This window comes from Simochromis diagramma, unplaced genomic scaffold (assembly GCF_900408965.1).
Source record: "Simochromis diagramma unplaced genomic scaffold, fSimDia1.1 OVJJ01000768.1, whole genome shotgun sequence".
Taxonomy (NCBI): domain Eukaryota; kingdom Metazoa; phylum Chordata; class Actinopteri; order Cichliformes; family Cichlidae; genus Simochromis; species Simochromis diagramma.
This window is the reverse complement of record NW_024387035.1, coordinates 403,068-427,326: the sequence shown is the minus strand read 5'-3', so window position 1 is coordinate 427,326 and position 24,259 is coordinate 403,068. Positions and strand designations below refer to the sequence as shown.

The 24,259-nt window shown below is 41.3% G+C and overlaps 2 protein-coding genes and 1 long non-coding RNA gene across 4 annotated transcripts in view; 2 read left to right on the top strand and 1 right to left on the bottom strand.

The window, feature by feature from the left end:
- Window positions 1-24,259, top strand: part of LOC120740759 — a 288,808-nt gene that overhangs the window by 206,329 nt on the left and 58,220 nt on the right. The gene's annotated exons all lie outside the window — the stretch shown is intronic.
- The window catches only part of LOC120740807, a 46,047-nt gene that overhangs the window by 7,757 nt on the left and 14,031 nt on the right, over window positions 1-24,259 (bottom strand). The window contains exon 2 of the long non-coding RNA XR_005697503.1: window positions 12,869-12,885. This is a non-coding gene — a long non-coding RNA (uncharacterized LOC120740807). The remainder of the gene's footprint in view (window positions 1-12,868; window positions 12,886-24,259) is intronic.
- Window positions 7,477-15,206, top strand: LOC120740793. 2 transcript variants are annotated; one of them, XM_040043281.1, is made up of 6 exons: window positions 7,477-8,065; window positions 12,915-12,956; window positions 13,045-13,314; window positions 13,403-13,510; window positions 14,628-14,897; window positions 15,004-15,206. In XM_040043281.1, the coding sequence occupies exons 1-5, from the start codon at window positions 8,035-8,037 to the stop codon at window positions 14,867-14,869; spliced, it is 693 nt and encodes a 230-aa protein (XP_039899215.1). In that variant the 5' UTR covers window positions 7,477-8,034; the 3' UTR covers window positions 14,870-14,897; window positions 15,004-15,206. The 2 variants fall into 2 exon arrangements, 1 of the variants encoding a protein (XP_039899215.1); XR_005697494.1 differs by lacking the exons at window positions 7,477-8,065; window positions 12,915-12,956; window positions 13,045-13,314; window positions 13,403-13,510 and adding an exon at window positions 13,517-13,639.

Below are 24,259 nucleotides of genomic sequence, written 5' to 3'. Positions count from 1 at the left end.
AGCATTGTCCTGAACAGTGAGAGACCCAGCAGCAGGAGTATGGGCAAATGGCATCTGCAAGGAAGAGAAAAACACCATCATCATGACTGGATGGATGGAGATACGTTTCCAACAAGCTGTAACTTCTCTGTGCATGAAAAGGCCTTGACGAAGACTGTCTAAGTTTGACATTTGCCATGTTCAGAGTGAAATGGCAATAGGAAGAGACAGTGGGATGGAACAGAACAAAGCTGAAAAGGAGAACTGCCACTGGACTGCTGCAAAAGGGGGAGGAGACCACAGTGGAAGGAGCAGGTGAGGACACAGACACAGAGGAAAGCTGTTGTTTAGTGTGGGAAATACAAAATTGGGTTAGCGAACCTGTGAAAAAGAAAAAATGACTGCTTTGAAATGGGAAAATTGAGTGTCTTCAAGCGCCACAAATTAGGACAGGTACACAAAATCACACACACAAACAGAAAAGGCATTAATCCAATGCAAAAATCAAAACCCAAGAAGTGGAATCCTTCAGTGCTAAAATTAACGCTGTGGATAAAAACATCAAGTCCACCAGGGAAGACACGAAGGATAATAAAAAGGGACAATGGTTGAAAATTAGCAATAGCTATAAATTTAGCTTAACTTATGTAAAACTGCACTCTCCTTTTAAAATAAACTTTTTAAATAAACAACTATTTGCCATTCCTGGGCATTGCCATGCACATTGAAGAGAATGGAAACCACATTGAAGTTTACCAGAAGCCCACACACACAGACCAGTACCTCCTCTTTGACTCCCACCATCCTCTGGAACAATAATTTAATTAGGACCCTACAACACCGGGCAGAAAATGTTCCCTCTAAGCCTGAAGGAAAAAATAAGGAACACACACATGTAAAGAAATAATAATAACAGTTAAAAACAGCCAGAAGGGGACAGAGGGGGAGATGCCTTCCCTGCACCCTGATGACACACCTTTACCCCAAGGCCCTGCATGTGTGGGTGGTTGTGGTGGAGCGGGAAGAGGGAGGCAGAGACATACAGTGGGGCAAAAAAGTATTTAGTCAGCCACCGATTGTGCAAGTTCCCCCACCTAAAATGATGACAGAGGTCAGTAATTTGCACCAGAGGTACACTTCAACTGTGAGAGACAGAATGTGAAAAAAAAATCCATGAATCCACATGGTAGGATTTGTAAAGAATTTATTCGTAAATCAGGGTGGAAAATAAGTATTTGGTCAATAACAAAAATACAACTCAATACTTTGTAACATAACCTTTGTTGGCAATAACAGAGGTCAAACGTTTACTATAGGTCTTTACCAGGTTTGCACACACAGTAGCTGGTATTTTGGCCCATTCCTCCATGCAGATCTTCTCGAGAGCAGTGATGTTTTGGGGCTGTCGCCGAGCAACACGGACTTTCAACTCCCGCCACAGATTTTCTATGGGGTTGAGGTCTGGAGACTGGCTAGGCCACTCCAGGACTTTCAAATGCTTCTTACGGAGCCACTCCTTTGTTGCCCGGGCGGTGTGTTTTGGATCATTGTCATGTTGGAAGACCCAGCCTCGTTTCATCTTCAAAGTTCTCACTGATGGAAGGAGGTTTTGGCTCAAAATCTCACGATACATGGCCCCATTCATTCTGTCCTTAACACGGATCAGTCGTCCTGTCCCCTTGGCAGAAAAACAGCCCCATAGCATGATGTTTCCACCCCCATGCTTCACAGTAGGTATGGTGTTCTTGGGATGCAACTCAGTATTCTTCTTCCTCCAAACACGACGAGTTGAGTTTATACCAAAAGTTCTACTTTGGTTTCATCTGACCACATGACATTCTCCCAATCCTCTGCTGTATCATCCATGTGCTCTCTGGCAAACTTCAGACGGGCCTGGACATGCACTGGCTTCAGCAGCGGAACACGTCTGGCACTGCGGGATTTGATTCCCTGCCGTTGTAGTGTGTTACTGATGGTGACCTTTGTTACTTTGGTCCCAGCTCTCTGCAGGTCATTCACCAGGTCCCCCCGTGTGGTTCTGGGATCTTTACTCACCGTTCTCATGATCATTTTGACCCCACGGGATGAGATCTTGCGTGGAGCCCCAGATCGAGGGAGATTATCAGTGGTCTTGTATGTCTTCCATTTTCTGATGATTGCTCCCACAGTTGATTTTTTCACACCAAGCTGCTTGCCTATTGTAGATTCACTCTTCCCAGTCTGCTGCAGGTCTACAATACTTTTCCTGGTGTCCTTCGAAAGCTCTTTGGTCTTGGCCATGGTGGAGTTTGGAGTCTGACTGTTTGAGGCTGTGGACAGGTGTCTTTTATACAGATGATGAGTTCAAACAGGTGCCATTCATACAGGTAACGAGTGGGGGACAGAAAAGCTTCTTACAGAAGACGTTACAGGTCTGTGAGAGCCAGAGATTTTCCATGTTTGAGGTGACCAAATACTTATTTTCCACCCTGATTTACGAATAAATTCTTTACAAATCCTACCATGTGAATTCATGGATTTTTTTTCACATTCTGTCTCTCACAGTTGAAGTGTACCTCTGGTGCAAATTACTGACCTCTGTCATCATTTTAAGTGGGGGAACTTGCACAATCGGTGGCTGACTAAATACTTTTTTGCCCCACTGTATTTCTGAAACTTCTGGATAAACAGACACTCACTCGAGAACGAGATCGCACAGCGCTCACATCCATGATCCTGGGTCAGTGACCCAGCGTTTTGAGTTATTATTTTCTAGTTTATTCTGATTTTGTATTAATTATTTAAGTTTGATTCTCATGTCTTATTATCCCTAACTGTGTCTTCCCTCTGTGTTCCGTTCATGTCCCCGAGTTTTGTTTTGTAAAACAGTCTTTGAGTTTCCTATTTTACTTCGTAGGTCTGTCTTTTCTTTTGAATTAGGTTCAGCGTGCTCCCCTCCTGTGTGTCATTCCCTCATTACCCTCATGTGTATATATAGTGGGTGTCAGTCTGTGCTCCTCGTTGGTTCGTCTGCATTACTCTGTGTTATTTTGGTGTTTCTCCATTTCTCTCTGCTCCTTACCTCGTGTCCTCACTTTGTGTTATGATTTCTGGTTTGGTTTTTAGTTTTTCCAGTTTTGGTTTCACTTGGCTTGTTCTTCATTTCCCATTTGTCACTTTGCAACACTGCAAATAAACCACACTCGCATCTCCACCGCTGTCTGCAACTTGGAACCTCATTCTCTCCACCACACGACTGCTGCCCTAGCCGAGACAGTGGTGCCATTGCAAAAAAATGCAATAAACTACAAAAAAATAGAAATTTGTTTTGGGTTGTTTTTTTTTTTTTTTTTAAATATATTTCTAGTTAGAGAAATTTTAGAGGGTTATCTCTCAAAACTTTAAATACAAAAAAGTTGCACAAAGTAGTTTCCAACCACAGGAATTTTATTTTGAATGTCTTCATAGTGTTATTTTTGAGATCGATCAGTTTTATGTACTGCAGGAAAAACTAAAATAAATATTATAATGCAAAATGCAAGAAAAACATCACGTGCACCAAAATAAACTATTTCCAGCAGTGCAATTTGAGTCCTAAGCATCCAAGAACCTATACAAAAAGCATAGAGTCAAATATAACTTTTAGATACACCAGTATAGGCTTATAAGGCCCTGAAGGTAAAAGAAACTACATTTTGTGTGAAAATGACAACACTTCCGGTTTTGGGCAGGTAATGGCATGCGAGTTTGCCTGACATCTATTCCAACTTAGGAAGTGTTATATAAACAGCTGATTGGATCGTCAAAGGGTGTTTCTGGAATATTATGTTGTTATTGGTGCAAGTTCTATATGTTGAAGGAAACCGTGACCTGGGACAAGCTGGTGAGATAAGATGTAAGTACAACTCATTTTCATATGCAAAAAAAAATAAAATATTGTGCTAGCTTATGTGGCTGCTGTTCTACAGGGATTTAAAAATAGTTACTCAAAACGGAGCGTGTCTGCTCTGACCGGTCTTAAAGGGTTAATATCTTGTCTTGTTTTTATCCTTATTTATCGTTTTCCTTCAACCCTACCTAATTTTGCATTTGTGTATGGATAACAAAGGAAGAATTTCACTGCACAGAGAAATGCTATTTCTACTGTACACATGACAATAAACACTTTGGATCTTGAAATGCATTCTCCTCTTTGTTGGACTCGAAGAATGGGTTGGGTGTATCCTTTGTGGTGCAACCTACCCCAGAATTCATAGCACAGCAGTGGTCGTGGATAAAAAAAACAAAACAAAACAAAAAAAGTTTCCTCTTCTGCTTATCCTTTTCAGGGTCGCTGGGGGGGCTGGAGCCTATCCCAGCTGTCTTCAATTCAATTCAATTTTATTTATATACCGCCAAATCGGACGGGATGAGAGAAAAAAAACAGGATGAAGACATGCTGTGGAAGAGAGACAGAGATTAATAACAGATATGATTCAATGCAGAGAGGTCTGTTAACATATAGTGAGTGAGAAAGGTGACTGGACCGAATTCTGGATTTAACAGGAAGCCAATGAAGCCAATACAGGAGAAATCTGCTCTCTCTTTCTAATCCCTGTCAGGACTCTTGCTGCAGCATTTTGGATTAACTGAAGGCTTTTCAGGGAGTTTTTAGGACATCCTGATAATAAAGAATTACAGTCGTCCAGCCTGGAAGTAATAAATGCATGAACTAGTTTTTCAGCGTCACTCTGAGACAGAACTTTAGAGATGTTGCACAAATGGAAGAAAGCAGTCTTACATATTTATTTATGTTCATTGAAGGACATATTAAACAAATCTTATGGAGAGGGCCGGGGTACACCCTGGACAGGTCAGCAGTCCTTCGCTGGGCTAGCACACAGACAGAGCCAACCCGTCACACTCACATTCACTCCCCCATTCACACCTATGGGCAATTTAATCTTTCCAATTAACCTGTCCCCACTAACTGCATGTCTTTGGACTCTGGGAGGAACACTTTTTAAAAATTTCCACTTTTAAATTTTGGGACACAAAATAAGTAACGCGCCGCTCGCAACAAATCTCAGAGATCCATGTTCATTGATCAAAGGTAAGAAACCTAGTTTGAAATAAGAGTGAACCAACAGAATAAATTGTCAGGTGTATCTTTAAGGTAACAGGCATGTTGCGAGTTCATTTATAAAGCCTTCATCACTTGGTTAAAGATTGTTAGAGTTTATTCACTGTTGTAAAGGGTATAATTTACGTATATAATGTACGTAAAGGTAATTTAAAGGGTTTAATTTAATATGATAAATCATGAATGAACCTGCTCCTTAAAAAAGTGCGTGTTACACTGACATGTTTCCAGTGTTGGGTAAGTTACTTTAAATTAGTAACTTAGTTAAATTACTAGTTACTTCTATCAAAAGTAACTTGGTTACTTCAAGTTACTCGTTACTTTCAAAGTAACTAGTTACTAGGGAAAGTAACTTTGGTTTTACTCAGAATTCTGTTGTTAATGTGTTTCTTCCATAACTTTGCCAGTCTTCTAGCTTGCTTACTTGCCACAAGTGCACTGTGCCACCTACCAATAGAAAGGAAAAAAATAATGTGCACATTTCCACGAGAGAAATCCCACACCTGATTCTATCCTAGCCTGCTTTTTATATCCAACACAAAAACTGCAGTCGTGGTGCTTTGGATTGTACTCAGAACTCGGAAATTCTGCCTTCTGAATAGGAAGATGTAGGAAACACCAGACTGCAGATGAGCTGCATACATGGCTGGGCTGGGACAGAAAATCGTCCCGGGCATTTTGACTAGAGACCGGCCCACCATTATAGGAAAGATCATAAAACCTTTGAATGAAAATAAACACACAGTGATGTACACTGTTCTGATGGTGTATATGCATCAATCTATCAATCGTTTGTTGTAAGACTCAGATAATTATTTTTTTAAAAGCGAGACATTTTAAATGAGAATAAGAAAGTATTTCCTTGTGCCCCCCTCTCCCTGTTAATGCCCTACCTGGCCCCCTGGCAACACTTTGCTAGATCCACCCCTGCACAGTTACCAGCTGTCAGCTACCTAAAAAAGGATCCTGGTGTTATTTGTCTCTCAGAAACTGTTCATAACTTCCCTTCAACTCATCCATGTCACCTAAAAGGTAAACCTGTTTCTCCATCACCTGTTCAGCTCTGATGATTCAGTAAGGACATCTCCTGGTTTCATCTTCATGTTTCCCTCTCACCACATATCCAAACCGACATCATGACCAGCAGCTTTACAGCTGTGGCTCCAGCAAACATCAGCTGATACTCGAAATTAATATTAAATAAGTTCTAACAACAGCTGATCAAACTTAAACGTGCTGCTGTTGTTTAGCGCGACATACGCTGGTTTCCTCTTTCTGGCGCAAAGTGGGCGATAAACAAACAAGAGAGAAAAGCCGATCAGCTGATCATTGATCAGTTTCCTGATTGAAGTAGAAACAGGAGAGGGAGGGGGGAGAATGAGAGAAGAAGAGGCAGCTGTGCAGCAAAGACACAGAATAAATCCAGCTTTGTGTCTTTTTCATTGTAGCTGAATTACGGGACAAACTGTTCCTTTTCACCTCAATAAGAAACCCGTAATATTTTCTCTGAATACCAGATGGGACGGTTGGCAACTCTAATAACTTATGAACAAAATAAAGTTCAACATCATTAACTTCATAGCACCCACCCAGCTGTATAGAAACTCCGTCATGCTAGCTAGCACGCAGTACGAAAAAGTCAGAATAACGAAAATAAACTCCACCTAAACTTGGTTTATATCTATATATATGTACTGCAGGTCATAACTTCTTACCTGAAGTTCAGTTCACCTGACACTCTCGGACCAGCGGCCGCTTCGGGTCTCTCCTCTTGCCTCCCTTTTCCTTCATCCACCTGCTGGCCTCCACCACTTGCTAATGTTATTGAATCTGTGGAAGCTCCGCGATAGCCTCCACACGAAGTAACGAGCCTATCTAAATCCCAGTAACGCCTAACGCGTTCCTGGTTTTGGCATAATAACTAGTTACCGTGGTCATTACCACAATAATAACGTAGTTATTGTAACGCGTTACTTAATAACGCGTTAGTCCCAACACTGCATGTTTCACTGTTAAATAAACTTGGTAGGTTTCTGACTGCTCTGACACTTGCATTACTATAATGTGGTGTAATTAAATAACCTATAAATAGCTTGTTATGAGCTGACATGCTTTTTTAAAATTCTGTATTGCTTTCATGTTGTAATGGTAAGTAATCTTATCGATGCAACAGTCTGTCTTGATATCTCACTAACATGAGCAATGCTAACTAGTGTATGAATAATCACGATAGCTTAAATAGAGATGTTGATAACTGCCTGCAGTTCTTGCCATATTGGAAAGAAATAGAAAAAACCTATAAAAGACTCTCATCAGATTTGACTTACTTCATATAGTGAATCATAAAAGGCTTATATGATTTAGTCATGAAAGTGGCCACTTTCATATGTTGTCCAAAACATACAAGTTTCATTTACATAATTCTTCAAGGGATCTTATGTCTGTTTTCACTCTTGTATGCTTTTCGCTTTTCATACAAGTTTCACACAAGACAGATACAAACTTTATAAGACTTATATATATTTTTCCATATGGGTTATGTGGCATGACTATGGCACATGAATGAAATACATATGAAATACATTTTTTTAAATAATTGTTTATTTTTTCACTGCATATCAAGATGCATAAGAAAGTTGTATCCTACCCAGGGAAAATCTCTGTCGTGTTCCGCACTTGGACACCTTCTCCACAAGACGTTGGATGAAACTAGATGGATTAATAATATCATTGATCCCTGTAGGGAAATTCCTCTCTGCATATAACCTATTCAATCTGTGAAGCAATTGGCAGCCACCAATCTAGCACCCAGCGAGACTGGCACAGGTGTTTGTCCAGGGCAGCTTTTATTGTGGAGGTGCCTCCTGTCAGAGTGCTACAGCTTCCTGTTGAGAGTCTCCTGAGAGGAGCGTGAGGTCTGAGGCAGTGAGGAGCTCTGTAACGGGACTGTGAGGATGAAAATGCTGTCTGTGGTCCTGCTGCACGGTAAGAAGAATTTCCAACCTCTGATCCAGCACACACTGAAGGAGCTGCTTTTTCAGAGATGTTGGCAGTGTGTCAGGATGTGTGTTCAGCCTCTGTGTGCTTGGATTTTCTGAAAGTTTCTAAAATTTAACAGGTGTGGTGAACAGTGGGAAACATTGCTCACAAGTCTTTATGCATCAGAGCTGTGTGCCTTTATTTCTATTTATTTCTATTTTTGACTTACTGTTTAGAGGCTTCATTGACCAGCACCTCCATCTGACGGTGCTGGAGATCGTTTTGGTGTATTTTATATTAAAAAAAATTGTTTTGTTTTGTTTTTCAAAAGGGAAAGTCTGCACGTTCATGTGGACACAAGCCTGTTCATGATACGAGTCAGGGTGATGCGGGGGTGGGATTGACGGTTTCTAATGAAAAGGACACAGAAAGAGAAAGAGAAGGATGAGACCGTTACACTGATAATCCAGACGACTCTCCACTAGTCTGTACTTGTCAAAACTGGCATCTTACACCATGAAACTGTTCTTACACTGTTGTTTTATAACCTGTTCAAAAAACTGACATGAGTCCACTATCAGATAAGATCATTAGTAACCTTCACTAAAGCTGTTTCTGTGCTGTGATGAAACCTGACTGAAACTCTTCAAATAAGCCATTCCTCCACAGATGGTCAGTTAGCTGTTTGACAACTACTCTTTCAAGGATGTTTGATATGAAAGGAAGGTTGGAGATTGGCCTATAATTGATCTCACCATCTAGATTTATAGACTACAGCAGGAAGGACTTCCTTAAGCTTTCTTCATGGCAGCCGGGTTGAATCAGTCTGAGGGACGAGGAGCTCTGCTGCCTCAGCAGTAAGGATGGTGATGGTCTTCCATGTTGAAGAGCAGTTTGTTCAGTGACCTCTGACCCTCACTGGCTCAAGACATACTAAATAACTAATCACAGCACTGCAAGCTAACCTGTTTATTCTGCACTAAACTACCTATGATTTTCACGTATTACTGAAAGTACATAAAATAAGCAGTGTACGGAATACATGTACCGCCGTTACGTATTTCAAATACAAAATATGAGTAACTGTATTCCGTTACAGTTACCGTTTAAAAAGGTGGTATTCAGAATACAGTTACTTTGTTGAAATAAATGGATTACACTGCGGTACTTTCCTGTTTCATATTGTGGCGGGTCAGGACTGTTTGGGTTTTGTTTGACAGCTACGTTCTGTTGTTCTAGGCGGCAGCGTTACGGTTGCCGTGGTTATAGGGTGACGCTCTCTCTCTCTCTCTCTCTCTGCGACTGTGTTTTTCCTGGGAGAGAGAGCGCCTTTTTGTTGTTGTTGTTGTGCTAAGCTAACAGGCAGAGTGTTACAGGCATTGCCCTAAAGGATGTAGCATCATGGGCAGTGTAGTCCGTGCTGCAGGGAGAATGGACTGCCATACACGTTATGTGTCTGTGAGCGAGGAGGGAGAAAAAGGAGAGTGGAAAAGTAGGAGTTCTCATCAAGCAGAAATGGGAGCTCTTCTCCTTCCTTCAAGCTATCGTCCAATATCCCTTATAAATGTAGACCTTAAAATAATCTGCAAAGCTCTCTCAAAGAGACTGGAGAAAATAACCCCCCTCTTAATTCATCCTGACCAAACTGGTTTCATAAAAGGTAGGCACTCATCAACAAATACACGTAGATTACTTAATTTGATAGACTACTCATACAGTAAAAACCTAGAAACTACAATATTCTCTTTAGACGCAGAAAAAGCATTTGACAGAGTTAACTGGAAATTTCTATTTGCAACTTTACACAAATTTGGTTTTGGATCCTCTTTCATAAACTGGTTAAAAATATTATATAATTCCCCAACAGCTTGTGTCAGAACAAATGACCAGACATCCTCCAGCTTCTGTCTCTTGAGGGGCACCAGGCAGGGATGCCCACTCTCCCCTTCACTGTTTGCAATTTTTATTGAGCCACTAGCAGCAGCAATTAGACAGAATTCAGTAATTAAGGGCATAAAATGCAAGAACGCGGAACATAAAATCAGCCTTTATGCAGATGATGTGTTACTTTTTCTCCAAAACTCACAAACCAATCTCTCTGGGGTGATTGAATTGATAAATTCCTTCTCAACAGTCTCAGATTATTCAATTAACTGGTCAAAATCAACAGTTCTTCCGATTAACTGCTCCCTCCATAATTCTTCTCCTTCCCCACTGCAATCTGGAAATATAAAATATTTAGGTATTAATGTCTCCCCTAAACTTTCAGAATTAACTAAATTAAACCACATCCCACTTTTAAAGACAGTAGAAGGCGACCTGGCTAGATGGAAATCTTTACCCATATCACTCATGGGAAGGGTCGCCGCTATAAAAATGATGGTCTTGCCAAAAATAAACTATTTATTTTCAATGATCCCAAATAAGCCATCACAAGATTGGTTCAGATCTCTAGACTCGTATATTTCTAAATTCCTTTGGAAAGATAAACCCCCACGTATAAGCTTAAAAACACTACAAAGGACCAAGGATAAAGGAGGACTAGAACTGCCTAACTTTAATCACTATTTTTTAGCCAACAGGCTTCAGTTCATCTCTAGATGGTTTAAACACACCCTCTTAGATGAACCTTGGATAGATGTAGAACAGGCACTTTGCAATAATCTAGAGATCTCAGACCTACCATTTATCAGCTCAAACATCCAACAACATGAATGCTTTAAAAGCATCAACATCAGCTCTTCTCTGACAGCAAGGTGGGAGTTTCTAAAAATGACGGCGTCTTCATTAATCCCATGGAAACGTACACCTATCTGGAACAATCCGGACACATTACAAAACAATAATATCATAAACCTACCTGACTGGAGTTGCAAAGGAATCAAATACTTGGAACTTATATTGGAAGGAACAGACTTTATTTCGTTTGACAGACTAGTTACACAATATGGGATCAACAAGATCCCATATTGTGTAACTGTTATCTACTGCTAGCTAGTTTATTGTGATGGTGCTGTATTTATTATGTTGCTCTTTTTTTGTTTGCTTTCTCTTCTGTTTTTTTTTCTCCATACAGGTGACCCAGGTGTTTTGTTTGTTTTGTTTGTTTGTTTTTCTTTCTTTCTCCCCCCCCTTCTCACCGTCTCTTCTCCCCTTTGGTTTTCTTTCTCTCCCTCTCTTTCTTTCATTCTTTCTCCCTGTCCTATCCCCCAGTCGTGTCTGTCCCATTTGTAGCAACCGAAAATGAAATAAATACATAATTAGAATAAAGGTCAATCAAATGGACCAATATGGCAAGGCCATGATGATCCAGTTGGTAAAATAAATCCACTTGGCATCTTTCTTGGCCTTAAGACAACAATTCTGATGGCTAAAGATCCAAAAAATGGCTAAAGATCCAAAAAAAAAAAAAGAAAAGAAAAAGAAACGGGAGCTGGAAGCATGTAAATATAATAATAACCACTGCAGCCAAGAAGAGTGCCTGACGAGCCCAGCTGTAAGTAAGCTATTAAGACTCGACTGTACACCGTGTTCGTGTTTTCCTCCGAAACAATAAGCTCTGTTGGAGCAGCCTTTCAATGCCTCTCTCTGTCTAAAACAAACTTGACCCAGACAACAAAGTAAAGTTATTTTTCGGCTACGAGCCCGACACGGAACCTGACGTATTAGTCAGAGGTCCCTTTACTACAGTTCAAGCCACGCACCTGTTTTATATACGCGCTGAATAGTTTTCTATACCAGATCGCTGCAAAAAGTGCAGCCTAACCTAATGTCCACCTACTGTTACTCATTTATATTAAGATTAGCCTTCAGTAATAGTAACATATCTCACAGCAATAGTACATTCATGTAGTTATAAAACGCATGATAATATATAAAGTAATCCAAAGTACTCAGAATACATTACTCACATTGAGTAACGTAATGGAATACGTTACAAAATACATTTTTGGGGCATGTATTTTTCTAATCTGTAGTGGAATACATTTTAAGAGTAACCTTCCCAACACTGGATTTAAGTATACTTTACTTTGTTTGACAACATGAAAGATCTTCACATACAGGTCCAATATGTGATTAAAATCATGGCTTGTTTACATTTCCAGTTCATGACATCACACTAAGCGATCCTTCTCTTTAAATCTAAGCTCTCTTCTTCCTCTCCTGTCCTTCTCTCTTATCTTTCTCCATCTCTGAGTGACGTTAGCTCTCTTTCTTTCCTCTCTTTGAAATACAGCAGCTGGACTGTTAACTGTAACACACTGTGAGACAAACTGCACACAAACAGTTTGTGTGTTTGCTGATGTTTGTTGTGCTCATAGAAACACTGCATTTGAAATGACCTGACATATAATAAACCATTACCGTTACCGTTACTCCATTTATGCTCGCTCCTCTTCAGCAGGGCTAGCTAGATGCTGAAGTAGTGTGACTTACTGACTTACTGCCCCGCCCACTTTTACCACTTAAGCACAGTAACAAAGTATCTGTAATTTGGTAATGCCCACCTTTATACACAGTTTTTGCACACCCTATAAGAGAATGAAGCTCGTACACCAGGAGTGTCAAACTCCAGGTCTCGAGTGCTGTGTCCTGCAGGTTTTATATCTCACCCTGGGTCAACACACCTGAATCAGATGATTAGTTCATTACCAGGCCTCTGGAGAACTTCAAGACATCTTGAGGAAGTTACTTAGCCATTTAAATCAGCTGTGTTAGATCAAGGACACATCTAACTCACGAAGGACACTAGGTCTCAAGGCCTGAGTTCCCCACCCCTGTAGTACACCCTCACATTTTTTGTCTGACCTTCAGTGACCTCTGACCTTCAGTGACCTCTGTCCTCCTGTTGCAGGTGTGTGTGTGCTGCATCTCTCTGCACTGACTGTTTCTGCAGGTGAGTTGATGGAAGTGAAAACCATCAGTGAGACTCCAACAAGAACGCAAGTACATTTACTCTGTCTGTGTATCTGTCTGCCCTTCAGTCTCGCTGAGTGTAAATCCAGATCAAAAGCAGTTCTTCAGTCGTGGTGGTCTGGTGATTCTGACTTGTGTTGATGGTGATGGAAAAACAGTTGATGAATGGACAGTGAAGAGGACCACAGGAACACTCACTGAGATGTGTGGAGCAGCTGCAGGCCTTGTTATTATAAAGTCTCTGTGTCAACTCAAGTTGCGTAACCCCTCTGATGGAGCTTACTTCTGTGAAAGCTCATCTGGACAGCGTAGTGATGAAGTCAACATCGTTGTTTCAGGTACAGATGTTCCAGCTGTGTCTGTATGACTCTGTGTGTTGGTGGAAGTCTGTCTCTGTATCACTCTGTTTGTGTCTCTGTTGGTCAGCTGGTTCCCTGATCCTGAAGGCGCCTTCATTTCCTGTGTGGACAGGAAGTAATGAGATCCTGCTCTGTCAATTCAAAGATCTGGGGAACTTTTCTTTATATAAAGATGGTGAGAAAATGAGATCTGATCCTGAATTAAAGTTGACTCTCACTAATGTTCAGAAGTCAGATGAAGGTCTCTACTCGTGCTCCACTGAGGATCATCCACATACTCATGAAAGCAGGCTGACAGTCAGAGGTCAGTGCAATGATCTTTCTTATTCAACCTCTTTTCCTGGACTTTAGTAGAAGTGTCATAGAGATCAATGAAAGGTGGTAGGTTATATCTTACTTTATCGATACATGTTCTCTTAATGTATTCAGGTCACATAAACAGAGCAGCCAGAGAAAATTATCCCATCATTACAAAGGTTGGAATATTAAAGAAGGAACAAAGAAGTCCATCTTCACTGTGGTGGCACAAAACCTCTATTTGACTTTAAAACTCTGCTGGATTTACTAAAGAGACTCAGTGTCAGGTTGTGACTGACAGATGTGAACATTAGTTTCTTTTCAGGCCCATGTTTCTCTTTCAAGAGGAGAATATTTGAATGAATCACACAAATGTGAGTCACTAAGGTTTAACCACAGAGAAAAGCACATCTCATTGCTGCTGTGAAAGATGCAGGGAGTCAGTTTGGAATGAGACCATCTCCTCTGCTGATCGGGCCCACCACAGTTGACACACCTGTCCATTGGTATTGTAGGTCGGCTAGCAGTCATGTGTGAGGGGAGTACAGGAGAGGACTCAGGACGCAGCCATGTGGAGCTGCTGTACAGAGAGAATATTGGATATTTTATTCAAGCAATTTATCAGTGAATATGCAAAAGTTTAATCAGGCAGAATCACTCGATCCAATCGTCTGCAGTTGATCCTGATCTAACTCGTTTATTCTTTAATGCTGATTTCTGTCTGCGGTCTTGAGATGAATATGAGAGAAGAAGAAGGGTACGCCCAGACCGTCACTGCACTCCTCTCCATCCTGTGCCTGATAAAGTCCATAAATAAAGACTTTCATGACAGATAGTCTCAGTGTATCCTCAGTGTAACCTGAAGATCCTTTCTTTAGTCTTTCAAGAATTCAGACAGCTCTGTCTATCAGTGAGGAAGCTTCCAGAGACTACTGGAACTGATGAGCTGACCAGATAATAAACTGACTGAACCATCTTTGTCATTGTTCCTGCAGATCCTCCCACAGATCCTCCTCCTAATGTAAAAGCTCCTCCTACTACTACCCCTAAAACAACCACTCATACTATCAGTACAACAACCCCTCATACTACTATTAAAAAAACTCCTTGTGCTACCAGTAAATCAAAAAAGCAAGATGAGGAGAACGGGTGGTACTGGTCCCCATCCTCTGGCCCTCCTCTCACAGCCTCCATCATGTCAGGTCTGGTTTCTGTGGTTCTCCTGGTTCTGGTTTGAGTTCTGCTCCTTTGGAGGAAGCTAAAAGGTAAGAAGTGTGTCGGCTGAGTCACAGAGCACATACATGTGTGTGTTAGGGAAGGTCAATGTTCACCAGATCTGAGCTGAAATTGCTGATGTTTGTCTCTGAACAGGAAAGTGAGAATGCACTCTGCCTTATGGAGGACCTTCATCCTACTGTCTCTGATTGGCTGCTGTTCTGTGCCATCATTGGTCCCCCCCTCAAGCTCCAGTAACCAGTATAAAAGCAGGGGGTGTGTCTTTGCTGTTGTATCTTTACTGACGGCCTGGGATTTTTCATGTTTGGTCTTATTATGCAGCACTTTGTGGTTGTTTTTAAAAGTGCTTTTAAGTAAAATATTTTGGGATGTTTAAAGGTTTTCTTGCAGCTCTACAATGACTTATATTTTCAGAAATGACAACTGTGACTGCGTGTGTATTACGCTGTTTCTGTTTTGTAATCATAAACCATTAAAGTCTCTCATCACAAACATATTCATGTCCAAGTCTTTGTTCAAAGGAACCCTGACTTATGTAAATTCACTAGTTTAAACTAGAGGCCTGGTATCATAACTGTAGTGTGAGCGGTGTCTGCCTGTACTGTACAGCTGCTGTTATTGTGTATATATTTATTTATATTTCTTCATACATTCTTATATAGTTCTATACTGTGTATTCTGTTGTACAGTTATTTTATTTTCAACTTTAATTTATATATTTTATCTTATTCTTTCCCAGTTAAATTTACCCTTCATTCTAATTTGTGTTGTACAGTTATTTCATTTTTAACCTTAATTTATATTTTATTCCTTCCTAGTTAAATTTACCCTTTTTAATTTTTTCATATTTATTTCCTATCTTATTCATAGCCTTTTCCTTTTTTTTTCTTTAGGTCACGAGCAGTTGTCCAAGCATTTCACTGCATATCGTACTGTGTATGACTGTGTACGTGACAAATAAAATTTGAATTTGAATTTGAATTTACTGTACGTGAGCTTAAAGCCCCATCTTTCTTCTTCTACTGGAATATTGTGAAATCTACTGCAGCATCATGCTTCCATCTGCAGATGATCAAGCTTGATTTGAACTTTTTTTTTAAAGAGGTTCGTGTTTGGGCATTCTGTGAGGAGCTTGCATGTCCTCCCACAGTCCACAGATATGCATCTGAGGTCAACTGCTGAGCTGTGTGGATAATTGTGGCTCTGAGTGGGAAAGTTCCACCTATTGTTCTGTGAGCTAGACTCTTTGGGTCACATCAGAGAGGACAGTGCTGATGAATGTCACGAGACCTTTGCACATGCAGTAAGGAAGCATTTTCCTGTGTATGCAGATATCCTTCATTCATCCTTTTCATATAGTCAATGAGATTCTGAGAATTGTGATTTATTTTCAACATATACGTTTTTATTTCAGCTTTTAATGACTTTGTTGAACTTGTTAGTGCTCCAGGATATGGTCTTCTTATGGTCTCTGTTCTTCTTCATTGCCCACTTTGCTGCTTCTGAAAAAGCATTAGAAACACAACAAGTTCAGTCATCAACATTCACATGAGTCTTTACATTTCCTGCTCACTAACAAATCTTAATGTCTTCCAGTCAGCAGCTCTTCATCACCCCTCAGTATCACTCCTCTGCTGTTGTGATATCGTTCTGCATTGCAGACAGGTGAATGTATACATCATCACAGCTCATTTCTTCATTGATGGAAGCTGTATTGGATCTGAATCTAAATCAGAGCTCATCATAATTAACGTCCACCAGTCTGATGAAGGTTCTCAAGTTTAATGCAATTCAATTCCATTCAAATCAATTCAATTTTATTTATGTAGTGCCAAATCAAAACAACAGTTGCCTCAAGGTGCTTTATATTGTAAGGTAGACCCTACAATAATACATACAGAGAAAACCAAAACCCAACAATCAATCCATAAACAAGGGCTTCCAATGATTTTTATGTCATTGGTCTACCCACCTAGTGCTGGACTTTACCAATACTCAGCTGACGAACTTCTCCGACTCCGCTTTCACCTGTCTGCTCCACTGCCGGCTGCGCTTCATCTCCACACGGATATCGCATTCCTCCCTCGCGGAAAGTACATTCGCCGGGACTCTCGTCGGAATTTTCACCATGACGACTCTAAGCCAATACAGTCCCTCTGGTCTCGTCGCCCTTCACAGAACTTCGAAAGGGATGTTGACCACAGTGTTTTAGCCAGCCTGCCCAGGTCGCCTAACACCTGTAAGTGGTGAAGGTCTCGCAGTAATCTATCGTGAGAACTGGAAAGCCACGCTGTTGTCTGTACCTGTCTACAATTCCTTTGAATCCATTGTTTGTCAACTCTCAGCACCTGTTCCAACTGTTATAGGTGTCATTTACCACCCTGCAAAGTCTAATTCTGTCTTCATAAGTGACTTTGTTGATCTGCTGACTCACATAGCTGTTTCCCCAAATATCATACTTCTGGGAGACTTTAATAATCATATGGATAGCAGTGATCATCCTCTCACCAAAGACTTCTCATCCTGCTTCGATAGTTGTGGCTTTAAACAACATATAAACTTTCCTACTCATACTAAGCGCCATACTTTGGACCTAGTTTGCTGCTCTGGACTTATTCCTTTCAACTGCAAAGCTGATGAACTGCTAATTTCTGATGACTTTGCTTCTTCCAAAATGACCTTTTCTATAACCAAGAACCCTCATACCATTTCTTTTCAGAATATTATGAATATCAATCCTGATATCCCTTCCTTTGCTTTCTCTAGTCATTTGCATTTTCATAACCTGCTTACCCAAGAGGACTTGGTTTCCTATTATGACTCTAGTCTCAGTAGTCTAAACTCTGTTGCCCCACTCAAAACCAAATCTGTGTCAGTCTCTTAGCACCCTGGTTTACAGCTGAATTCAGGCTCCTTAAAGCAAAAGGCCGATAACTTGAATGCATTTATAAGAAAACTGATCTTACTATCCACAAAGAAATGTTTAATAATCATATTCTGTATTATAAGGAGTGTACTAATCGAACAAAATCTGCTTACTACTCCACCATTATCTGTTCAAATGATGACTCAACCAAGATACTGTTTTCACTGCTCAATTCTTCTTTCAGGTCACCAGATCTTTTACTTGCTCACCTTTACTTATCTTCCTTCTGTGATTCTCTAATTTTACTTTTCTTTGAGAAAATTCACAAAATACACCAAGACCTGGTTTCTGTCACCGTCCCTGTGCCTCACTGGCTGACTCCGTGTTAGGCAACATGTTTTTGTTTTTGTTCTCCCTCTCTCCCGCTGTCTCTTCCCCCTGCCGTGGCAGTGCTCATTGTGGGCTCCCGCCCCTGGCCCACGCACCCGTGCTCATCATCACACCTGTCACTGATTGCTACAATCAGAAGGGCTTTTTAAGATGGCAGACCTACGCTACTCGTCGCTGGAACGTTGAGCAACCAGCATCAGTTATTCTGTCATCAGCAAGTCTGAGTCTGTTAGTCTTCGTGCGACTTTGTGCTAATTGGATCTTCCCTGGACCCGTCCCTGTATCGTTGAGTGAGCGAGAGGAGCGTTGGAGGAAAAGGAGTGGAGTGTGTTTTCGGACCCTTCCCCTCCCCCTCGGACCCTGGAGCCCCGGACCCCTCTCTCAAACACTTATATTATCACTTGGTGAAATCACTATAAATAAACGCACTGTCAGCTTTTGCAAAGGTCTCCTGGTGTGCGCCTGAGTCCGTCTACAAAACCATGTCAGTTTCAGATGTTCCATGTAGCTCTTCCTTTGTAATTTCTCTCTCATCACACTGTTTTTCTGCTTTCCAACTTCCCTCTGTTACTGATATTTCAGATCTCGTCTGTAAGTCAAAACTTTCTACTTGTCAGCTAGACCCCATTCCTACAGTATTGGTTGTCTACCCTCTCCTCCTCTGGTCACTGGCGTGCCCCAGAGATCTGTCCTGGGGCCCCTTCTTTTCATTATCTACCATCTGCCGCTTAGACACATTTCTGTAAATATAATATTCAGTTTCACTGTAGTGCTGATGACACCCTTTTTCTGTCCACTAAACCTGATTCTGCTCTTCCCCCGTCCTCCCTCACCCCCTGCTTAGCTGAACTAAATTCATGGTTCTCTTCTGATTTTCTTAAACTCAATAGTAACAAATCCGAGCTCCTCTTGGTAGGCTCTAAATCAACATTATCCAGAACCAACAGTTTCTCTATTACTATCAATACCTTGCTTGTCTCCATTTCTTTCTCTGTGAAAAGTTTGGGTGTCATCCTTGACAGTACTCTATCTTTCAATTAACACATTAATAATGCCACTCAGTCTGCATATTTTCAATTAATTTTACGCATTAAAAGCACAACATTAATCGTCTCCGTCCTTTTCTCAATCCACATGCCACTGCTATTCTTGTTCGCAACCTTGTTGCTTCCCGGATCGATTACTGTAATTCACTTCTTGTTGGTCTTACTCAAAAATCCAATGCTTTCTCTACTGCCCGTATTATCACCAGGACCCCTTCTATTCACCACAGCACTCAATATTTGTCTCTTATATATAATACATCTATATATACACTGCCAAAGATGCTTGTCTTTGAGTGAAGATTTAAGGTGAGAGGAAATATAAATAATTGCAACTTGAATCTGTACTGAAGCTCAGTATTTGACACAGAGTTCAAGTTCACTGCTGTAATAACTAATAATGCTTCATATATTAGTAACTTTAATATTGGCCATATTATATTTACATTACCAAAGTGAGATGACTTTAGCTAGTAAATAACAATTAGCTTAAAATGACTGTTCAGCACAGAAATGAAGCCCAACAATCATGATTTCACAGCCTCAGATACTCAACTAATCACAGAAAGCTCATTTAAACAGATGAACAAAAAAGATTTCATTTCTGTCAAACAATGCTGTATGAAACGTTTCCAGCGGTTAGTATCATGGTTGCTAGGCAACATGAGCAGCGCGACAAAGGCTAGTCCACAAGCCTCCACTTCCGGCCTTCTCGGTCTTTGAAGGATCCGGTCCACGTAGACCGTGAAGGCCAGGTCCTCCGAAGGATGCAGCACCTGAATTGGGACACAGCTCTTGTGTGTGTTATCCTTCACCCTCTGCAGGAAGCTGAGATAAGAAGCAGTCAATCATAGAGCAGAGAGCATGTGACTTCCTGTTTTTTGTTAATACTGTTACTGATGTTACTGTGACAACTGCTACCATTCAGTACCATCTGAATGGTACTCATGGCCACCTATCAGTGAATGGGCTCAGTGGTTGTTGATCAATGGTCATGACAATTTGCATATTAATAATCATAAGCTGGCCTCCCACACTGTTGTTCATTCAGTGATGCTGGTTTCAGTCATTATGCAAATGTACTGTTTATAAGATTGGGGAAACCTGCAGTCAGCTGAGACTGAAGAAGTCACTTGGATGACGATGAAACGTTTCTCCAACAGTAAACGCTACGTCCAGATGACCAGAATCAAGTTTCTGGGATTTACTTACATGGACGATTGAGCATGCATCAACACCATCACTTGGATGAAAAATAAAATTTAAATCATGATACAAATTCTGTGATCATAATACAACTCTAACTCAAACCTACACTTAGATGTTATGTTTGACCTTTGTAGAAAAGCCCCAGAGCTCTCTCACTCTTCCTCACTTTGAAGACCAATTAGTGGTCAGAGTGCATCACACCTGTAGTCTTCACATGCCTGAAGCAGAGGAAGGGCCACGATGAGGGAAATCACTGTTCCTGGATCCTTTATTCCTTTTCATTAGGACTAGAGTGTAGGTCTGTGTGTGTAGATGAAACATGGAGATGGCGCTGGAGTGACGGCAGCCTTTCCAAGTAGCTCTGCAACACCGCACCTTTTCTTAATTTTTAACTTTTAACTTTTTTAGACTAGGCTTTCAAACTTTATTTCACCCTCCTCTAGTTACTCTACGTCTACCTCTTAGCGATACGAGATGGATAATGGATAAAAAGATGGCGGCGCGAACAGACGCAGCAGCTCACTGCTCCTCATGTTTGGTGTTTTGTTTTTTACTTTTTCTCCGTGTATCTGTGTGGATGTGTGTGTTTTTTATTATTATACATCGAGTAGAGTCCACCTACATTCATCAGGACCTTCTGAGTTTGGGATTACGCTGTGCAAGGAGCATTACGTCGGATTACCACCCCTTTCACAGCATTCCGGACGACATAATGAGAGCTCCAGGGTCTCCGTGGTTGGTTCCTCCCAGCAGCAAGACAAAGAGGAAAAGTAAACAAAGGAGGCAATAGAGTGGCTGCAGGGTGGGCCCACTGGCACGGCTAAAGAAACAGCCATTTAAGCTACCACTTCCGAGCATTTTCCTCTCCAGCATCAGGTCCATAACCAACAAAATTCACGAACTGAGATTACAGATTGCAGTCAACAAGTGTGTACGGGACAGCAGCATAATATTACTAACAGGATGGAGGTGGACCCCTGCCTGGTGGCTTGGATCTCCGACTACCTCACCGACAGACCACAGTACGTCAGGCTGAAGGACATCACGTCTGACACTGTGGTCAGCAGCACAGGAGCACCACAGGGAACTGTGCTGTCCCCTCTTCTCTTCACCCTGTACACCTCTGACTTCTGCTACAACTCTGAATTATGCCACATTCAGAAGTTTGCAGACGACACAGCCATCATGGGGTGTATCTGGGATGATCAGGAAGAGGAGTACAGAAGTCTGGTGAGGAACTTTGTCGCATGGAGTCACACAAACCACCTGCAACTCAACACCTCAAAGACTAAGGAACTGGTTGTGGACTTCGGGAGGTCCAGAGAAGGTCCACTGCCGGTTCAGATAGAGGGGGAGGAGGTGGAGGTGGTCAACAAGTACAAGTACCTCAGGCTGTGGGTGGACAACAAACTGGACTGGTCATGCAACACAGAGCACCTGTATAAAAAAGCCCAAAGCCGACTGTACTTCCTCAGGAGGCTGAGGTCTTTTAACATCTGCAGGAAGCTCCTGAGGATGTTTTACCAGTCGGTGGTTGCTGGAGTCCTTTTCTATGCTGTGGTGTGCTGGGGGAGCAGCACAGCAAAGAAGGACTCATCCAGGCTGGAGAAACTGATCAGGAGGGCTAGCTCTGTGGTCGGCATGAAGCTGGACACTCTGGTGACAGTGGCAGAGAAAAGGACATTAAAGAAACTGCTGGACATTATGGACAATGCCAGGCATCCTCTGCACACGGCCATTAACAACCAGAAGAGTCTGTTCAGTGACAGGTTGCTTCTCCCCAAGACAAGAACTAACAGACTTAAAAACTCCTTTGTCCCACTGTCATGAACTGGCTGTGTGGAGGCAGATGAGGACCCAAACGCAAAACTCACGGAGACAGGAACTGAACTCAAAATCACTGCTTTATTGCAGGCCTTTAAAACGAAACAGAACTAAACTGGGAATACTAACAGAAGACCGTGGGAACACAGAAAGACACACAGGTTCGGGGAGGAGACATTGACGACGCGACACTGACCTGATGGAGACATGCACATAAATACACAGAGGGTTAACGAGGGAAGTGGGAGCACACGGGGAACACAGCTGACACAGATAATCATAACGAGACAGGGCAGGAGTGAACACAACATGACGCATACTGACGAGAGACTGTCAAAGTAAAACAGGAAGTACACAGAGGTTCAGACAGGAGGAGAGAGAGCACGGACATAACGGGCTGGGGAAAACATGGAATAAAACACAAGGAGAGATGAGGGCTCACAGATACACAGGGGCACACAGGAGGTAACCAAATAAGGAACATCTTAACTAAATAACCTAGAAACCAAGGCATAAATAGGGAACAAAATACAAAACACACAAAGCTAAGAATACTGGGCCCACATGGCCCAGGACCATGACACCCACACGCCATCAGACTGTTTAACTCCTCTCTGGAGGGGAGAGGGAGGGGAAACAGGAGGACAAAGGAGGGGGGAACAACTAAGCTGTAGTGCCTTTTCACTGTGCAATACTTTTTGTTAATAACCAACGGTGCAATAGACTTTAATACTTGAAATGTGCAATTCCCTTGTATTCTTATTCCTATTTTTTCTATTTATCCCTTTGTATACTCTTTATTTATGTCTCTGTATTTATATATGTCTATTTATGGTATATTTCTGCTCACATTCTGTAACTTCTGTCGGTACTGTGCTAATTGGAAACCGAATTTCCCGGAGGAACCCACCCAAGGGATTAATAAAGTTTTATCTAATCTAACATGTAGTTCCTGCTTTTCCTTATTTGTCATGGATTTGCTGTGTTAGTGAGTAATAGTTGTACATGTCAGCTCAGTCTGTAGGTTTCTGCAGGTGTTAGCATGTCTGGTGTGCTGGCAGTCACGCTTTGCTTTGTAAGTTGACGCTAAGTTGTTGTTTCTTTCTGTTTGTTATGATCTACTTTATTCATCTCTTTTCCAGAACCACAAGCAACTCCATGTCCCTGTGTGACACTAACATGCTGACGCTCGTCCTCTGTGAGCGGTTGGTGTCTTGGCTCAGGTGATCGGTTTCTGTTTCAGGTCACTTTCTACATGCTGATCATAATATGCAGGTGACCTCAGTCAGGAGGATGATCCAGGTGTTCTGTTTACCTGTCTGCTGTGGTTTCTTACAGATACCAGACTGTATCAGCTTGAAGCCTCTGTCCACAACCGTTGGCTGGTCACACAGATGTTTTCTGTCATCAGTTAAGTTTTGTAATGTTTTGTAGCGGCTCTTATCGCGGTCAGCAAATCAAGCTGCATTTTGAGTTTAAGCCCAGTTTCTGTGAGTGTGCATGGCTGCACACAGCAGCTTTCATTACAGGATGAAGCTTGTCATGTTCTTCTTTGTCTTACAGTGGCTAGAAATTGTTTTTTGAAGTCGCACAAATATTTTGTGTGGAGCTTATTTGATGCAGAACACCTGATTGTTCTGTAAATAGTAAATCATTAAAAGAAAAGCTGCATTTTTATGTAAATAGCTGCAAATGGATTTGCTATTTGCAAAACTTGTGCACAGGTTTTTAAAATGTACAATTTAGATTTTTAATTTCAAGTTCTGAAAATGATTCGTTAAACATGTTTGTGGTTGTTACAGTAAAAAATAAAACTTTTTCTACTGAGAGTTTGTTTTCTTTATCTGATTTTAGATCAATTGTGTTAATACAGTATGTCAAAATGAAAAAAAATAACAGTAAATTCAGACATGTGAGGTTGTGCTGAAAAGAATGATACCAAACAAGGCAAAGTAAATAGTTTTTAAAGGTGAAATGTAGAGGAAACATCAAAAGCAGTCAAAAACAGCTGATTATACCCTGGACCTCAGGAGGTGACACACTGTTTTTTAAGTAACGC